The sequence below is a fragment of the Manacus vitellinus genome, unplaced genomic scaffold, assembly GCF_001715985.3.
Source record: "Manacus vitellinus isolate BGI_N305 unplaced genomic scaffold, ASM171598v3 scaffold_3_pilon, whole genome shotgun sequence".
Classification (NCBI taxonomy): Eukaryota; Metazoa; Chordata; class Aves; order Passeriformes; family Pipridae; genus Manacus; species Manacus vitellinus.
This window is the reverse complement of record NW_021940535.1, coordinates 37,241,890-37,260,806: the sequence shown is the minus strand read 5'-3', so window position 1 is coordinate 37,260,806 and position 18,917 is coordinate 37,241,890. Positions and strand designations below refer to the sequence as shown.

The 18,917-nt window shown below is 49.3% G+C and overlaps 1 protein-coding gene across 1 annotated transcript; it reads left to right on the top strand.

The window, feature by feature from the left end:
* The first annotated feature begins 2,383 nt into the window (after window positions 1-2,383).
* SKIDA1 (SKI/DACH domain containing 1) lies at window positions 2,384-5,824 on the top strand. Its single transcript, XM_018075210.3, is given in 5 exon segments — window positions 2,384-3,006; window positions 3,008-3,347; window positions 3,349-3,438; window positions 3,441-3,564; window positions 3,567-5,824. Coding segments are annotated over 5 exon segments (2,466 nt in total). The 3' UTR covers window positions 4,856-5,824.
* Window positions 5,825-18,917: the final 13,093 nt, after the last annotated feature.

The window sequence follows — 18,917 nt, the reverse complement described above, 5'->3', positions numbered from 1 at the left end:
ACGAGGGTGCCTCTCACACGAGCGAGCAAGAGAAAGGCAAGGCTGGGGGATCCAGATGCGAGGAGAGGGAAGGCGAACTCCGCGGATGGTCTGAGCTGTGCCGAGGCATTGTTCACTGCTGCCTCTCGGTTACGTTTAAAGGCTGAAATATCACGAGATCCACTCAATGATCCTTTTCTAATTCGAGGGACAAAATGTAATTTGCTGTAGCTCTGCTTTCTCGGATGGGAATACTATCCCTAGGTTTCAAAGGGAAGAACTAGGCATCGCGGTTCGCACACACATGGATTAAGTTGAACAGCGGCGATTACATCTGCGCTGAGAGCAACAGTAGTCCAGGGCTGACTTTTCAAATCTCAGCCCTCCGAGTTGGAGGCTCTCTTGAATAGACTTCCTCCATTCCCGGATGCACTTCTCCAAATTCCCACTTCTCTCCCGAATTCCTGTGAAATTGGGGGCTCGCCTGCATTTTGCCTTGCCATGCAAAACTGCTTTTTCACAGAGTGATTATGCGCTTTCTTTTAGCTGTACCTGACGGGGTAACACGAACTCCACGCACCATATTGCCAACATGCGGAGTGGATATTGAGGTTTGGGATTGAAGATTTTTAATTGTTTTTCCTCCGTCGATTTTTTTGCCAAGTCACAGCAATATGAGATGTCTCATTAATCTCGCGGATGTGTCTAATTCTGGATGTGCAGTGATACATAAAAGTGCTGGTGTTTGTATCCAGCGGAACACTGGATGCACGGCAGAGATTGGTGATCTTTTTTTTCGCAGCGCCTAACGTGCAAACCGCAAGCATCACGTTAACGTGACAAGGGAGAGGCATGCAGCTATCGCAACATTTGCGAAATCCCCGTTCCTGACACTCGAATAATTTAACGTTCCTAAGAAGAGGTTAAACATTCATGCTGCTTCTTCCAATTGATTTTAAGGGGCTGCTATAAATGGAGCATCAAAAAGCTTCGGCAGGGCTACTCCGAGCGGAATATGCAAACTGCGAGCCAGAAGCATCCTAGCCCGATGCAATATCGTACATTGTGTGTGCCAGCACTTTTTTGTTATTACGTAAAGGCTCTTGGAAGCACCTTGGATATTTTACATTCTCCTTTCTCTGCTGGAAGCAATCAGCACGCAGGAATCCTGACGTGGGCTCTGGGACTATAGGACATTCCAGCTCGTGATCCAGTACGGTTAATCGTGAAAAGTGTATACATTTCTGGCTTATCTATGCTTTGTTATGGGTCTGACGTGAGCTCACGTCCTCCTCCCCCCTCCCGCAATATTACAGGCAGAATTTCAGTTAAAAGTGTTACAGTATCACGGTGCAGGAACCCGTGATACTCAGACAGCAAAAATAACCTTAGTCCCGGGCTGTAAAAAGCTAATTAAGCAGAAGAGGAAAATCAAGAGAAACTCGAAAATGTAAGTATTCCCTCTCGTTAGCAACCGAACATTTAACTTTGGAGCCTCAGAAGGGGAAATACCAGGCTGTTCTGCACGTTTTCTCTAAGCTTCATTTTCCACACAATGGAGAATAAAACACTAGTTTAAAGCGGCTACGTTACCGAAGGATTTTCCATCGTTACGATCAGACTTATGTCCTTTAAATTCACGGCATGCACAAAAGAGCAACGTTTGTCCAAAACAGGCTGAAAATATACGGAACGATAGGGGGGAAAAGCATACAAATCCTTCCTCGGAAGCTAGCGACGAGGAAGTCTGAGAGGGCTGAGTATGTTTGAGCTCGGATTGTTTAATAGAAAGATTTATATACTAACTGTATTATTTACTTTGGGAGGGGAGGTGGCAGTATAAGGGTATGCTAATTAGTGGGAGATTTTTTGGGGGAAGGGGTGGAATATCAATTTTTATTGCATCACCTGTCAGGAGTGTCCAATCAGCGTTGGCTTTAGGGGAATTAATTGATGAAGGTGTCTCCGGACGAGCTCACTTCACTCTGTCATTTTATTTGTAGCTAAAGCAGCGGCGGGAATAGCAGCTGCATTTCTTTTCTCTTCCTCCCTTCACATTCCATTATCATAGTTTCCAATGGAAAAGCAGGGAATGAAAGGGAACAGGTACTGATCTTCAGAAGCAACTTAGAGAAACACTTTGGCAAACCTGATTTTTAAGATTATATATTGATTGTAGCCTCACGGTATTTTTTAATTTATTTTTTTTTTAATTTTGTCTAAAGTTTGGCACTTCATTCACCAGGAATAACAGCCTTTGTTATATTTTATTAGCAGGATGCCTTGAGACAAATACAGCATCTGGCTGAGGATTGTGTGTGTGTGGCTTTTTCTTTTTTTTTTCTTTTTTTTTTTTTCATCTCTCTCTCTCTCTGCAAATGCTGGGAATAATTTAATTCACGAAATGGGAGACCTGAAGTCGGGTTTTGAAGAGGTGGATGGCGTGAGGCTCGGCTACCTCATCATTAAAGGAAAGCAAATGTTTGCACTCTCCCAGGTTTTTACAGACCTGCTCAAAAACATCCCGCGAACTACCGTGCACAAGCGAATGGATCATTTAAAAGTAAAAAAGCATCACTGCGACCTGGAGGAGTTGAGGAAACTCAAAGCCATCAACTCCATCGCTTTCCACGCCGCCAAATGCACCCTGATCTCCAGAGAGGACGTGGAAGCCTTGTACACATCCTGCAAAACCGAACGGGTACTTAAGACGAAACGGAGGAAACTAAGCCGGGCGCTGTCTGCCGCCGACCTCCGGCCGGAGCTCGCTCCCGCCGACCCCTTCTCCGGCTTCTGGAAGGAGAACAAACTTTGGCTGGGTCTGAGCGACTCTCCCCGGCCGCTGCTGCCCGTCCGGAGGAAAGCTCTGCGCCCGGGGGACACAGCCTTGCTACCGGCCGCTCATCTACCTCACATTTTTAGTAAATACACTGGCCACAGCTACCCAGAAATCCGCCGGGGCGCCTTGCAAACCCCGTAAACTATGAAACGGGCGCCGGCAGCGGGCGGCTGCGCGCCCCTGGGCCCGCCGCCCTCCCGCCGCCGCGGCGCGGCCCGGCCTCCCGGCGCCGCCCCGCCTGCCCGGGCCGCTGCGCCGCCGCCGCCACGGGGCGCCGCTGTCGTCCGCACGCTGGCCCGCCCCGCGGCGCCGCCGGCCCGCTGCCCGCCCGGCCCTGCGGCTCCGCGGCAGCCCCGAACGGCTGCCGCTGTCGCTGCCCCGCGCTTCGGCCGCCCGCCTTCGCCGACGTAGCGGCCACGCAGCCGACTCGGAAGTCCAGCTGCTCTCGGGCCGCGCCGCCCACGACTCGGACTGCGCGCTCCAGCTCTCCAGCTCCAGCGAGGGCACTCGGAGGACGAGGAACGAGGAAGGAGGAGGATCGAGGAGGCAGCGGCGCCTGCGACTCGCAGCGAGTGCGCACTCAGAGGAGGAGGAGGAGGTAGGAGGAAGAGGAGGAGGAAAGGAGGAGGAGGAGGACAGCACCTTCGACTCCGACTCCAGCTCGGTCCTCCCAGCCCAGGTTTCGGTGCAAAAGCATCGCGTTCAGGCGCTACTCAGCTTCTCTGCAGCCGCCCGCGTGGTCCACGCCAATTCTGGTACCTGCTGGCGGCCGGCCGCCGCCCCCGGCGCCCCGGCCGCGCCCCGGCGGAGCCGGCGGGCTGGCCCGTCCTCGCCCGGCGCTCCGGCGGAGTCAAGCCGGAACTGCGCCGGAGGATGGGCCGCCCCGCGCTGGGTCCCGCCGCCCCGGCGCTGCGCTGCTCCGGCGGCCTAGGGAGCTGCTTCGCGGAGATAAGAGATGATAGGGTATCCGAGATCACATTCCCACACTCTGAATTTTCCAATAATACCAAGAGTACTGACCTAACAATTAACTGTGTTGCAAAGGGGGCCTCTTCACCTAGCCCAAAGACAAACAATGCATTTCCACAACAAAGAATACTCAGAGAGGCAAGGAAATGCCTTCAAGCAACTACTACACACCGTGTAGATAACAATACAATAGCTGCTAGGTTCTTAAATAATGATTCTTCATCAACGGCAGCAAATTCAGAGAAAGATTCCAAAATCCCTCATTGTATTGAATTTGCCACGGATTTGCCCTCTTTACAAACTGATCCTGCGGAGGATGCTGCTTCTCCAGGGGCAGCAGCAGCAGCTGAGCTCCAGTGCACTGATACAGGCAATAAGGCATTGCCATTCCTGCACAGCATTAAAATCAAAATAGAGGACAGCAGTGCGAACGACGAGTATGAGCCTGATCTTACAACACATAAGCTAAAGTGTGAGTGCAATGATACTAAGGATGAGTTTTACGGTGTGACTGAGAGTAATAACCAGGACGCTTTATTAACAGCCAAGGAAGATTCTGCATGCACTGAGAAAGAAACCACTTCCTTAAACCCGCTGACTCAGAGTCAGGTCCTCTCATGCACTTTAGGTACTCCAAAACCTGAGGATGGGGAGTATAAATTTGGAGCAAGGGTGAGAAAAAATTACAGGACACTGGTTTTGGGAAAGCGACCTGTACTGCAGACTCCTCCAGTCAAACCAAATTTGAAATCAGCTCGAAGCCCACGTCCTACAGGTAAAATCGAGACACATGAAGGAACACTGGATGATTTTACAGTTAACAATAGACGCAAAAGGGTAGCCAGCAATGTAGCATCAGCAGTGAAAAGGCCATTTAATTTCATGGCAAATTTTCCCTGTCCACCATCACTAATTATTGGCAATGATGGGGATTTGTTGCCAGCTTATTCCTTAAACACCACTAAGGATTCCCAACCACCTCACAAGGCCCATCCTGTATGGAAATGGCAGCTGGGCGGTTCTGCAATACCTCTTCCACCTAGCCACAAATTCAGGAAATTTAATTAATAAAATAGTTTGGAAAATATTTTCTTGAACCACCTTTAACTTTCTTACCTTTTTTTTTTTTTTTAAACTCTGCAGCATGGTTTGTACAAACCCATTAATGCTATACACACTTCTGGAATCCTGTTTTATCACAATGTGAAGACAGAAACCGGATTACTATTTTATTTACCATTACAACAGTGGTGGGATTTTTCTGTTATTTTGGGTTTTTGTTTTTGGTGGTCTATTTTTGTTTTGTTTTGTTCTGTTGCATTGGGTTTTTTTATTTTATTTTATTTTGTTACATTCCACAGAGTACTTCAGGCTAAAGACTCAAGTTAAACTCAGTTATTACGGTAAAGCTGGAACACTTTACTGTTTAAATGCTAATAATGCACCAGTACCTCAATTCAACTGCTGCAAATAAATGTCAAAAGGTTGAATAATAAATATTAGAATGAGCCATTAAATTTATGCACTAGATTTCGAAAATGGAAGTCTAACTGTTAATTCAGTTAAAGTTTGTTAAGTTACATGGTTGCACAGTAAGGGTTCACTATAAATTCAATGTGGCAGCAATCTACTTTTCGGGAGCTTTGTTTTCGGGTGCAGGGGTGTCTCTTTCGAAGAGCAGTTGCACTTACTCCTTTTTCTCTGGTTTGGAAAGCCTGGTGTCCGCCTGCGACCCCAGCGCTGGGAAAAGCTGCCTCATTTGAAACCAGTAAATAAATGTGGAATTCTATTTTTGGTAAAAGGGTGTCTTTTTGCTTGTACAGCCACTCTTTGCAATTGGGAAGCCTTTTTGTTTCACCCAGAGGTCTTAAATAAGGTTACTGTTACCCACTAATGTCATACTTAAGTTGTGGTCTGAACATGCCCCTTACAAACTTGCAAAGCAACTAAAATATTTGCCTGGCCAGCAGTACAATTTATGGTCCAGCCCCTCACGCTGGCTGGAGGAAATAGCAAAGCAGTAAATACAACACAGAAAGTGAAATGAGAGGCCGTAAGTGGAAAGATTACACAAAATGAGAAGACCATGTTATTCATAGCTTTTTGGCACCAAAACTCAAGTGTTTCAACCGTGTTACACTTCCCGGTTCTATCCTCATCTCTTGAAATTTGCTGTCGTGGGTTTTATTTTGCCATGCCATCCTCTCTATGTAGCAGAAACATTTCTACTGCACGTGACAATCAGAGGCAATTATCTATATTTGCACTTAATATCGAAATAGTCGAACAGGCAGACTTCTAGAGTCTAGCCCTCGGTAAGTCATGCTGGTATAATATATTGTGATGATGGAAGCAGTAAATCAAAATTATGGAAATTTGCACTGTTGAAAAGCATGCTTTAGCTTTATTTTCAATTAAAAACACTGTTTTAAAAAATTCTGATTCCAAACACTTTGAATTATTGCAGAGTTATCCGTGGTTTCCTCTCCGTTTGTAAGTTCACTGTTTTTATTTGGAGGAAATACGCTTCAAGAGGTTAACTGTTTCCCTCCCTTCCCCCCCCAGCCTCTCGAAAAGAAAGGGAAGGAAAAAAAAAAAAGAGAGAGAGAAAGGCTGGAGGCCGAGGTGGAGGCAGAGCCGAGAACGGGGGAAGGTCTCTCTTGCGGGGGGAGGACGGGTACAGCAACTCTGAAAACAGCCTGAAAAGTTTGCAGCTTGAGAAAGGCAGTAATAATTGAGTTGCTGAATCAGCAGAGTTTAGGATGAATAATTGCTGGTTTCTTTCTTTGGATTAGCATTTTATTTATACTAGATCATTCACAAATTAAATTTTAAGGATTCCACTCATCGATCAATCCCGGGAGAATAATTTATCATAAATCAAAAAAGGAAAACAAAGCAACAATGTGATGTTTACTGTGTGACTCAAAGTCAACATTTCTGCTGGCAATCCACTGCCTGAGATTCAATTTTTTAATTCCTGCCTTTTGTGATGCCCTCTCCCAACCTCTCGTGTCTCCAGATATTCCAAGTAGTCACTAACTGATTTCAGCTCTGTTTACTATATCCACACCGGAGTTTTCCTCTCATTGTAAAAGGCCTAGTCTAAGAATACCTGCAGCCAAATATATTTAGAAAGAGTAAACAATTGCCTTTCAGTGGAGTTACCCTTCCCCCCTGCATGCACACGTACATACACACACACATCACTTTAAAGCTGCCAATTGCAAAAGGTGCATTGCATACTTAACTGCTCTGCTGAAATTACGATGGTCATGAAAAATCTGCTTACTGAAGTTGTTCTGAGATGAATGTTTACGTTCGTGTGTTTAGAGCTGCACAGAATACAGCCTTATTTCCAGAGAACTGTAAGTACGTACAAAATGTACTGCTCAGGAAAGACCCCTGCTCTGTTAGAAACCGTGTCTGCTTGACAAAGGTCTTCACTTGACCAAAAAAAAAAAAAAAAAAAAAAGATAAAGAAAAAGAAAAAAAAAGAGCCAAAAGCTACAAAAGTGCAATATGCAAACCTGAAACCTAAAATTTTGCCTTGTCAATTAAACAACGTATCACTTTCAAAGTAACTCTGTCCCCCTGACCCTGTTTACTTCCAATTAGAGATATGCTGATTTGGCCAGGAATTGTAAATTATAGAGGTGCCTTTTCAGGTTCCTGAAATAATCCGGGGGGGGGGTGGTCGGGAGGGGGAGGAATAAGCATAAATTTATACCAAATAGGCTCTGCAGAGTTGAGGATGTGAAATATGGCGCCCAGCCCTGCCAGCGGCCCGGGAGCTCCAGGCACCCCCGGGCATCCCCGGCAGGCTGCTCCGCTTGGCTCTCCTCCGCCCAGGCAGCAGCAAACGGCAAGGAGTTAAACAGCCAAATAATTTTCACACGTGCACACCTCAGTTTAGTGCAAGCCACTAACAGGGACATTCGTGTTTTTACTGCCGCTGGAGAAATTAGCCAGGTACAATAACTCACTAGGGAAAAAATAAAGGGGAGGGGGATTGAAAAAAAAGGTATTCTCTCCAATTCTGGTAGTTTGGTAACTGTTTCTGATGACATTGTAATTATTATTGCGATCAGAGTTCATTATCATTTCAGCCTTAATCACGTGAAGTCTTATCACTGGGTTACGTAAAAATAACCAATTTTCTCCCATAAAGGTAAGTTCTAATAATGAGGAAAACCCAAGGTTTTCCAAGGGAGCTAGGCTACCATTTTGTTGCAATGTTTACAGGAGATAAAACTTAAAATATATTAGTAATGAATTGCCACCATTTCCCAATTCCTGGTGTACACACAAATCAACAGAATTTTCTAGAGGAAAAAGCAACTGGGGGAAGTGCGTGTACTTTATGGATTATACTGCATAGGTATTTGCCATAAGTAGAGTTCACTGGTAAATTTATTGTGAAGATTTCTGCTGCCAGATGGACGACAAAGAAAGTTTTGGACTCTGTTTAATTCTCTAGAGCATTAAAAAGGGAACACGTGTAATGCCTTCAGCAACGAGGTATATTGCCTTAAAAGATGTAACTTGCCGTTTACAGCAATTTACTTTAGGAACCGATTGTTATATAAGCTACCCTTACTTGATACAGTGCGATAATCTCTTTACTGATTGTTTATTTAAAACACCACTACTAGCAATAATGCAAAATAGTGGTAGCTGTTTTATGAAGTTTGCTGTTTAATCAATTCACATGGTGATTTTTTACATGGTCTCTGATCTCTTTACCTCTAACAGATTTAGTTGCCAATAAATTAAAGTTTCTGCAGAAATGAGAGCAATGCTATCATGTTTATGTTTGTCACTGTTCACACATGTGAGTGGTTGAGACAGAAAAGGGTAAAAAAAGTGGCATTTTTGACACACGGTGGTAATCTGCAGGAAAATATTCTACATATGCAGTATGTTGGAGAACATGAAACACAGATAACCTTGTTAATTGTGGTTTTTATGGTTAAGAGGATTGCTGGGAAGAATATGTGATGGTTCATCCTGGAATCTATTTGGTCAGCTTGGAGGTACAAAAGGAGGGCGAGTGCCTGAAAATGAAAAGCCCTGGCTAGCAAAATCAGGAGGGAAGTATTGGGATCTGTGTTGCTGAAGTCACGCTTGCAGACATTACCCATTCCCCTGGTACATGGCCCTGCAAGCCGTGGTCTAACATCTCCGGCCTGCCCAAAAACCTTTGGGGAAGGGACAGCGAGCCGGGTTTAGGCCTTACACGTTGCATTTTTTCACTGCGCTGATATAATTATTTCCCGTGCCCTAGGCCCCTCTCTCTCCCCCTCTCCCTTTCTCTCCGAGGCGGCCTCACAAGCCCCCGCTTTAAAAGCCCCGAGATGTTTTGCATGAAGCGCTCACAATAGGGGTTGAGGGAATTGACAGTTTCAAAAACAAGGCGCCCTGTCCTTTCCAGATGCCGAGGACCCCTCTCCCGCACCATCTCTCGTTTGCTCCTCGCTGCTGGTGGCTTTACCCTTAGCATTGCAAATACACGGCAACAGCTGTGTTTGTAAACAGGGGGGAGGACGGAGGAGCGCGCCGGCCTCGCTCCCGCTCCGCGCGGCCGAGCTGCCGCTGCCTGGAAATTACAATTAAAAAAAAAAAAAAAAAAAAAGAGAGAGAAAAAAAAAAGAGGAGAGTGAAATCAAAAAAATGCGGGAGCGCACCGGCCCCCGAGCGGCGGGGCGGCCCCTGCGCGTCGCCCGGGGCACACCACCGCGCCCTCGGGCCGCCATCTTGCCGGCACCGCGGAAACCTCACCCGGCTCCCCGGCCCGGCTCCCCGCCTCCGCCCGGCTCCCTGGCCCGGCTCCGCACTCCTCGGCCAGGGTCCCGCGGCGGCGGGGGCGGCGCGGCAATCTCCGGGGGTTCCGCACTTCAAAGCGGGGCCGTGGCTTCCACCCTGCACCCCCTCCGGCCCCTCCGCCGGGGCGTCCATCTTCCCGGGCTCTCCCGTGGCGCGGCCCTGCCGCCTCCCGCCCTGCCCGCTCCGAGCCGAGGACGAGCCAGGGGGGGAAGCCCACGGAGGTTGCGCGGGGCCCTCTGGGCAGATGCCGGCTCGGGGCCAGGCAGCGGCCGGGGGAGGCCCGGGCTCCAGCTCGGCCCTGGCGCCCTCCGCCCCCCGCGGAGCCGGCCCGGGAGGGGACGGGGAGAGAGGTCAGCGCAGAAAGTCCAATAGGGCTGTTTGCTCTTGCGTCTAAAATGCAGCCGGGGCTGTAAAGCGTGTGAAATTACGCACCGGTCTCTTAAAGAGTGGCTAATTTATAGTAAATAGCGAGGGCTTTGTAAATGGATTTATTATGTTGTTTCTTGTTAATTGTTGAGAAAATCCCCATTGTTGAGTGTGAATGGCTTTATGGGCTAACCCGGGCCGCGCTGCAATCCCGGGGCAGTAAATGGCCGCTCCGCTAATGTGGCCCGTAGCGAGAAGCCGGACTAGCCGCGGTGACCTTTGGGCGGCGGGCCGGACACAGGACAGGCGCAGACAGGCCCTGTGAAAGCCTCGTCCCTGGGCGGGGAAGGCCGGGACCCCCGGTCCGGAGTGGACCCCTCGGCCGGTGCCCGGCAGCCCCGAGAGCAGCGGTGCGGGCGGATCCCTCCGGGCGCACGCCGGGCCCCAGCGCCGGCCCAGCCGCGGCAGCGCCCACGTGCAGGAGCCGCTCCGCGACTTGTTCGCGGCCCCGCGCTGACCCGGGTGCCCCTGCCCGCCTGCCCCGCACCGCCCCGGCCGCAGCGCCGCTGCCACTGCCCGCCGAACGGCACGTCCGCATGGCGAAAGGGGCTCCAGCGCGGCCCTGGGCCCCCCACGCCGACGTTTTCCCCTTAGACAAATAAACAGGAGCCAGCACCTCCAGCCCCTTCTCCCCTGTCCCGGAGGTGTGGGGGAGGTCATGGGAATAGGGGTTCCGCAATGAGCTTCTCCAAACTCCACACCGTGCCCCCTCTTTCGTGGCCGCGGGGAGAGCCCCGCCGCTGCTCCCGGCGGTCAGAGGGATCAGAGGACTCCCCCGCCGCTGGCACCCAAACCTCTCCCGCGTGCATGCGCCTGCATATTGTAAAATACAAATCACGATGAAATGTAAATTCTACTCTAGAAACTTATATTGGGCTATTCTCTTTCCTGAAATCTCTCCCCCTCTGATTTCGCTATTAGGAGAAATCCCCCTGGGTTTAGAGCACTTGTTCCACGGATTTCTGTACAGCCCACATCTGTTGCCTTCCCCTCTCCGGCTCGGGGCTCTGCCCTCGCTGCAGGCAGACCAGGGCGCGGGTAACCCGGCGGGACGAGCCACGGAGGGGTCGCCGCAGCCCGGCCCTGCCCCTCGGAACCCAGCGATTTTCCAAACTGCCTTTCAGGATCGGGATTGAATTGCAATCATGTCAGATGCACGGCTCCCTCTTCCCCGGGACTTGTGCTTGCAGCCCTCTTCCAGGCTGATTAGTAGTGTCGGAGCTGCTAGATAGGGCTGTACAGTCCATTTCCCTCAAAACAGGATGTTTCCATCAACCTGCATTTGGTTTTCCCCAAAGAGCAGCGGAGAGTTTAGCTGGGAAACACGTCCTGGCTAAACCCTCGCCTTCAGCTGCCACTCGGGTCACTTCACATCTCTGTATTATATTTCATCCTGTCATTCTCCTTTCTCTACCTTCTCGGGCAAAAATAAATAAACTAATAAACAAACTGAGCCTTGGAAAAGCCTCTGGTGATGGTGAAGCGCAGGGCCGCCGCGCCGGCCGCGCCCGGCGGAGCGGCGGGGCCGACCAGCATGTCCTCGCCGGCCGAGGCACGGCTCGGTCCCGGACACACCCTCCGCGACCTCCCGGTTGTTTGTTGTAGGTTGTTGTTGCTCCCGGAGCAAAACCCCCCGCTCTCCTGGACCACCTCCCGCCTGGCTGCCCCGGGAGCAGTGTGTTTGCTGGGATTTCCAGGGTCTTTGTGCGTTTGTGGAGATGCGTGTGAATGGAGCTGCGAGTGTTAAAGCTGCCACATAACCTGTGCGAACATATGTTTTATATTTACCCGCGATGCTTTTGTATTCCCGAGATTCAGAGGTAAACTGCCCGAGACAATAACAAAACTAGAATTATTATCTAGTAAAGTGCATGGTGAAAATAAATAAGTAAATAATTTTTTTAAAGGAAAGAAATAAAAGGATTTGTTCTCTTCTGGAAACGCTCATTTCCATTTTCGTGGACATGACATTTTGGTAAGAGTAAATAGCACTGACGTGCTATTCCGTGTACAGTTTTCCACACGGTTTGAAAAACTTTACTGTGTCTGCTGCGGATTTTTGAAGTAGCACGTTATAAGCAGAAGGATTTTCAGGTTGTTTCCCACTAGGACATAATCGTCCCCGTCAAAATCTGGCTAAGTTCGCCGGAGGGAAAAAGATGTTCGTGCTAAATGATGTGATAGGAGAAAAGAGCGAATGGCGTTTAATACGCCGTATAAAATAATGTCAGATCTCCCCGGCTGTGATCTCGCGGTCTCTCTTACATTTAGAGGAAGTTTATAAATGGTTACCTGGGGTTTACAAATTTTGCTAATAAAATGTCATTAATTCCATTATGATTTCTGTATCCTTCTCCCATAAAGGGGCCTGTAAAATGTAGCCGTTCTACACAAGCCCTGCCATCCATCAAGTCCGTGAACATTCGTATTTCCCTATCTAGCTGCGTAGAGGACGATAAATAGAAAGCCTCTCCAGATAATCGCTGATATCTCTTGCCCTCCACCCAGAGCACTTGGCAGTGTTTGTTCCGTCCCGGAAAACTGAGCTTCTGAAACAGGCTTGAAAGTAGGTGAACTTTTTAAAACACATCTGAAAGTTGGAAATCCTTATGTACGTGTTTGCATTGCTCGTGGGGCAAAGAGGAGTACACTCGGCAGCAATTCCTCATCAGCGAACTTAAAAGAGTCTCCTGGCTTTCCCGAGGCCTTTCTGCCTCCCTCCCTCCCCTCTGTAAACACGCGCGCACAGATGCGGTGGGGCTTCCCGGGAATGCTCCAGCCCGGAGCCCGGCTCCTCTGCCAGCTCCTGCCGTGCTGCTGCATTTGTTCCTCCCGTTTCTCGCAGAAGAAGGATGACACCGGGTTTAGGAAAAAGCTCCGGAGGGTAATTGAGAGTTCAGCGGCTCCCAGCCCCAACGCCGGCACAAAAGTGCAGGATGATTTTCCTGAGGCTTCGTGGGAGCTGCTCCGGCTTCACAAAACCTGCGAGCCCGAGCCGCTCTCCATGCAGAATTTACTGCTTGTATTTGGTTTAGCAACGCCAATAGCGTCTGATAATTTAGGAAGACGAACTGCATAAACACCTGATAGTTTGTATTAGAATCAAGCACAGTGACAATTGCACAGAACTGGTTTTAATTTTATTCCAAAGTGTTTACACATCGACATATGGTGAATTTGTCTTCGCTGAGAAAGTTAAGAATCAGTAACATTAATAGCTTTGCATAGACATGATAGCGATTAACATTTCTGCCTCTCTACCAGCCCAAGATTTCTGAAGAGGAACTCTTGGGTGCTGAAAGAAAAAGGGGTTTTCAATGAGACTAACTGGCTCTGCCCTCAAAGGTGCTCATGGTTTCCTCGCAGGCATCACCGAGTTCAGCAGGACTCGCTCTCTCTCCACTGACGGACACGGAGAAACAGCATCGCCCTTGCTCCGTGTTTATCTCTGTTTTGCAATACCTTCGCTCGTCAGTACCTGCAAAGCTCAACCTGAAAGAACAACCCGCTTGCTCCCGGCGAAAAGAGCTGTTCTATGATAAAGGGCTGGAGCCTGGTTCCCCCGAACTCCGGCTGGGATGACAGCATTTCCAGGAGCCTCTCTTGCTCCGAGGGAGGCGGGAAAAGCAAATCTCCCGAGCCCGCTCTCTATCCCACACTTTCTATCAAGGTGCCTCAAATCCTTTGGTGTACTCCCTGGTTTTCCCAGGGGCTGTCCAGCGACATCCAGTCGTAGCAAACTGGGGTGGCAAAAACTGTATTATGCCGGGACATTTGCCCTAAACAAGGATGTGCTCCCAAAGAGATCATTAAACTATTTATTTATGTGTATTGAAAAAAAAAGAAAATCAATTCATACGCAAGAGTCATCGACATTTGCAAACGCTGCTAATGTAGCAATTTCCCCCAAAGTCGAAGGAGTATTACTTTTAATTTTCAGGTGGTGCTTTACGAAGATCATGAAATCACGTAGAAACTCTAAGCCTAACCCAATCCACAGATGTCTATGCACGTCTCTAAGTCAAACAGGTCAAATATTTTTTAAAGACGCATTTACCAAGAGAAAAAAAAAAAGGCATCTAAGCTGAAAACCTGTGGGGGCATAACAAAAGGAAAGAGGCCACAAAGAAATATCCCACAGTGGATTACAAGGTTATGGGACAGGTCACTATAGGAAAGTTAAACAAAAAATGAAGGGTACATTATATAAACCTCACATAATTAAAAAATAGTTAGTTCCAGTGTTTTAGTTATACCTTCAGATATTTGTTGAGTTTGTTGTTCAAGTGCCTGTGAATTTATTGGGAGATTATTCAGTTAATATGCCTTTATTTATCTCTCGTTTGCTTTTCCAGATAATTAGAAAACTGACCGCAGCCTTTAATGACTGTGTATTTAATGAAGACTATGATTATTTTACACGCAGACAGATGTACAGAATGAGCTATTATAGGAGGGGACGTAGTCAGACAAGAAATAAACCCAGCCTTACAGAGAGAGGACTCTAAGACAGTAATATATTAAATATTGCAGCGATCGATTTCAATACCCTGAGTGGAGACGGGAATAAAAATTCACCCCCAAGATGAAATGATTAGAAATTCTTTGTTGTGCGGAAAATAAAGCGATTTTTTTTCAGATTCTTTTTGTTCGGGTTAGAGAAGGGCCGGGCAAGCATCTTTCAAGCTCTCGGGTCGCGGTTTGGGATATAACTCTAGAGGTTAACCGCATCTCAGTGGCGTTTCTCCGTGGTAAAAAGATGGGTCTTTGTCCGAAGAGAGCCGGATTAAATATCAAGCCCGGCTCCGGTGCTCGGGACAGGAGCGGCCCCCCGGCAGCGGCTGCCACCCGCGGCAGGGCTGCGCACCAGGATGCCTGGCGGGGGGTGGCGAGGGGGTCCTGCAGCAGGGACCCCGGGACGGGCAGGGATGGGGCGGGCGGCGGGAGGGGAGCGGAACCGGGCCGCCCCCCGGCAGCTCCTCCGTGGCCAGGCCAATTAAAGCAGCACACAAAGCTGCGCCCCCGCCACCCTCCGCTCCCACCGCTGCCCCCAGCTCTCTCTTCCCTTTTTTCCCGCATACCTTCCCCTCTGCCCCCAGCCCCAGCCCTTCTCGGCTTTAATTAATAATTAAAAGGCGGAATGAAAATTAAAGAGGGGGCAGAGGAGGAGCGAAAGCCCGCGGGAGCCCGCCTGGGCGCTGGGGTTGGGAGAGAAGGTGGCCGGGCGTCGTGCGGGGCTGTCGGTTGGGGGTCCTCCCGCACCCTCTGGGCCACCTCCCTCCCCCTATTCCCCCGGGATGCCGGGGTGGCCGCCCGGCACAAGGCTGTTGGCGGTAGGCCGGGTCTGAGGCTTGGCAGGGCAGCGGCCGGGGGCTCGGGTTCGCTCCGCTCCCTCTTGGCTACAGGGAAGAGGAATTACAGCCCAGAAAATGCGAACCTGTTGACTGCCACGTCCCGAGTGAAAGGGCCGGTAGTCTTTTACATTCCCAAACCTATGAAGTAGGGATGCCATCGCTGGGCCCCTGGATTCACCTGTCACTGCAATCACTGCCCCCGAGCACTGACAAATATTCACAATAAAAGAGTGAAAGGGTCTCTTAAGGTTCACTGATTTGTGTGTAGAACTTTGGAAAACTGCAAACAAGCGAGAAAAATTGTCCATTCTTGTGAAGGGAAATACAAGTTTGCACTTAACCGTTCAGCGACAAAACCCAAGGACTGGCCAAAGAGCCGGTGACATACACTGTAATCTCCATAACAATTTCATTTCCTCTCTTCCCTCTCTCCCTCTTTACTGGTTAGCAAAGGGGAAAATCTAAGGGTTTAATCCCGAGGAAGGCTTTCCATTTATTCCCACTGCAGAGAGAAGGGGATATTGAGAAAAGCCAACAGATCCCGAAAAAAACGGAGAGGGAAGTCCTCAGGCTCCGCGCTGGGAGAGGAGGGTTGGGAGCATCCAGCCAGAGAACACATGCGAGTTAGAGTGAAATAGAAACTGGCGCTATTAAATTTCCTTTTAAGTGTGCCTTTGGATTAGTTGTACACGGAATCTAGCAATTAAGGCCCTTCTCTTTAGAGAAAACCTTTTCGGTTTCGTATTCCAGTGGTCGGGCGTGATTGCTGCGTGCTCGAGAGAAAAAACATAAAGGACCAGTTTTTCTTTTGAGCGCAAAAAGTTGCTGCCACATAAGTGTTTTTTACTAAAGACAACATTAAACTGTAGGGTATTAGCAGTAATCACCGAGGGATCTGTTTTGCAGCGTCTCAGGCCTCAGAATCTGCTGTTCCCATCTTGCTGGGACCAGGGAAAAGCGCTTCCCGATTAAATTCTGCATTAATAGAACTTGGCAACCGGCAACAAAAACCTTGCTTAAGTGAAATGAAGAGACAAAAGGCACTTTAAATGCTGAAGTTGGGGGCTGGGGAGCTTATGCCACTAATTTTAAATGAAGACGACGTTCACGCCTTGCAGCCAGCGGCGAGCCCGTGCTCGGGCTGGGTGAGGGATAGCACTAATTCTCCTCCGTGGGATCGCTGCGAGGCTCCGGGCAGGGCTCGCCGTCCTCCTCGTCCCTCGCCTCCCGGGGACGTGCCGTAGGGATCGAGGACTGGGAGATCCGCGAAAGCAACCCTCTCGTCTCCCTTCTTAGGAGGGACCTCAGCTCCGCCGGCCGCGGGGGGCGCCGGGGGCTGGCGGGAGGTGGCGTGGGGAATGTCGCCAGGCACTGCCCGGAGCGTCCGAAATGGGGCATTTTCACGCCTTGCTCCGGGGAAAGGTTGTTTCGCCCGCAGTCGAGAGGCGGACGGCGTCCCCCGCGGGGGCACGCGACCTTAGAAGCCCCTTCCCGATGTCCGTGAGCTCTGTGCTGTGCCGTGCGTTGGGGCTGGGGGGCAGCTCCCACGCGTGTCCGGCGCGGCGGACGCCCGGCCCCGGCGGGGGTACGGAGCCCGCTCCGGCGGCGGATGCGCGGAGCGCGGAGCGGGGCCGCAACCCGTGCCGGGGCCGGCTCTGGGCGCGGAAATAGAAATGTAACATCTCCTCAGACAAATTAATTTTTGACGGATTTATGGCACGGTTTGCTTTCAGGATATTCATTGGCTTCTCCGAGCTGTAATAAAGTCCAGGGTGCAGAAGTATAAACACGCACCGTCTGCTCGGCGGAAACCCTCCAGCAGTATCTGCCAACCAAAGATCAAGACACTTTGTGCATTTTCCACAGATAATGCCCATATTCCGAATGAGTGATCAGAGAACTCCGGTATTGTTAAGTAAAATGAGAGGAAGGCGAGTGACGTGGGAGTCGAACAATGGCATTTCTGAATCAGTTTGGTTGATTGACATTTGGGGGCTTCATGACCCGAGGGAATAGGACTCATTACCGTGAATACACCAAAACATCAACCGAGATTAGAACTCTGGATCTTTTAAAAATCCCATTTCATTCTAAATTATAGTGGGAAAATACCAATTCTAAGAAAAAAGAAAGAGAGAGGGAAGAAATTACTCCTTTATGCCCCTTTAATTGCTCAAAGCCCCCAAATAGAGTAAGAAATAGCGTTAAGATTTTAGGCAGCATTTAAGAGGAGAAAATTAACTTTACAAGCTAAAAATCTTGCCGCTGACAGAACAGCGAATACGTGAAAATAGGTATTTCTGGGACCTGCAGATCTTGTGCTGAGCCGAGGTGAGAATGGGCGCACGGTGCAGGAATAACTTAATAAGAAGGATATTTGACAGATTGATATGAATAACTAATTAGATATGATTCCATGCTCCTTTGCCTTTTGTATATCAAATTCTCTGGAAAAGTACAAATAAGCTTGAGGAAAGAAAAATAAGGGAGCAAGTAAAAGGATGAGGGGAAAAATGTGTTCAAACCAGCCTGGAGAGTCAGGAGAGGCGATCATGAGGGGTGCTGTGGAAGTCTGTTTGGAAGGGCGGCTGTCTCTGAACTAAGTCCTTTTCTCATAAAATTGTGAGGGGGAAAAAAAGGTAGATGTGACAGAACAGGGTAAAGTCTCTGAGAGCCGGTGACCGACCTTCCCCGGCAGAGCAGCCCCAGCCGGAGTCGGTGGCCGTCACGATTTCACCATCTTCAAACCCCTCTCCGTATCCTGATACCGAAAACACAGTCCCTGGGTCCAGCACAGGGCCAGCGTGCCTTACAAAGAGCTGGCTCCTTCCTATCCTTCGGAAAATAAATACTCACGGGGTTCCGAAACAGGATAGGGCGGTTAACCAATGCCATTCTGAATGTGGCTGCAAGGGGAGGTTGCCCTGTTATCAAATTTTCGATCACTTATCAAAGCTGCGGATTGCCGAGGAGTCATTGCTTTGCACAATAGGAACAAGGACGGGTTTATTTATTCGGACCAGAAATACAAATAATTAGGACCCTGGCAATTCCGCCAAATGAATTTAGTGCTTTCAGGTTAAAACACAGACACAGAAGCAAACCCGATGATTATCTAAATGTTCAATTATACATTTACTAATACGGCCAGTGACTCGCAGCCGCCGCATATCCAGATATCATCTTTGTACGGAGACATCTTGGTTTTAATTAATGACTGCTTTATTCTTATTATTCTAGGGAAAAAAAATAGGTGTCACGCCACATTAAAATTAAGATTATTTTAATTTATTTAGGCTCTTAAGCAAAAATCAGTCTAATTGCATTTCGAATTACGAGGGAGAGACGATTGAACTGATCGGGAATTCCGAACAAAGGCAGGGAGCCGGTAACGTGCACTGCCGAGACGGAGCAGGGGGAACCTCCACGCTTCTCCCGTGTCCTCCTGCGGTTCCCCTGGGAGAGAGGAGCGGGACGGAGCGCCCAGGGGGCACCGCGGCCCCGCAGCCCGGGCCCGGCCGAGC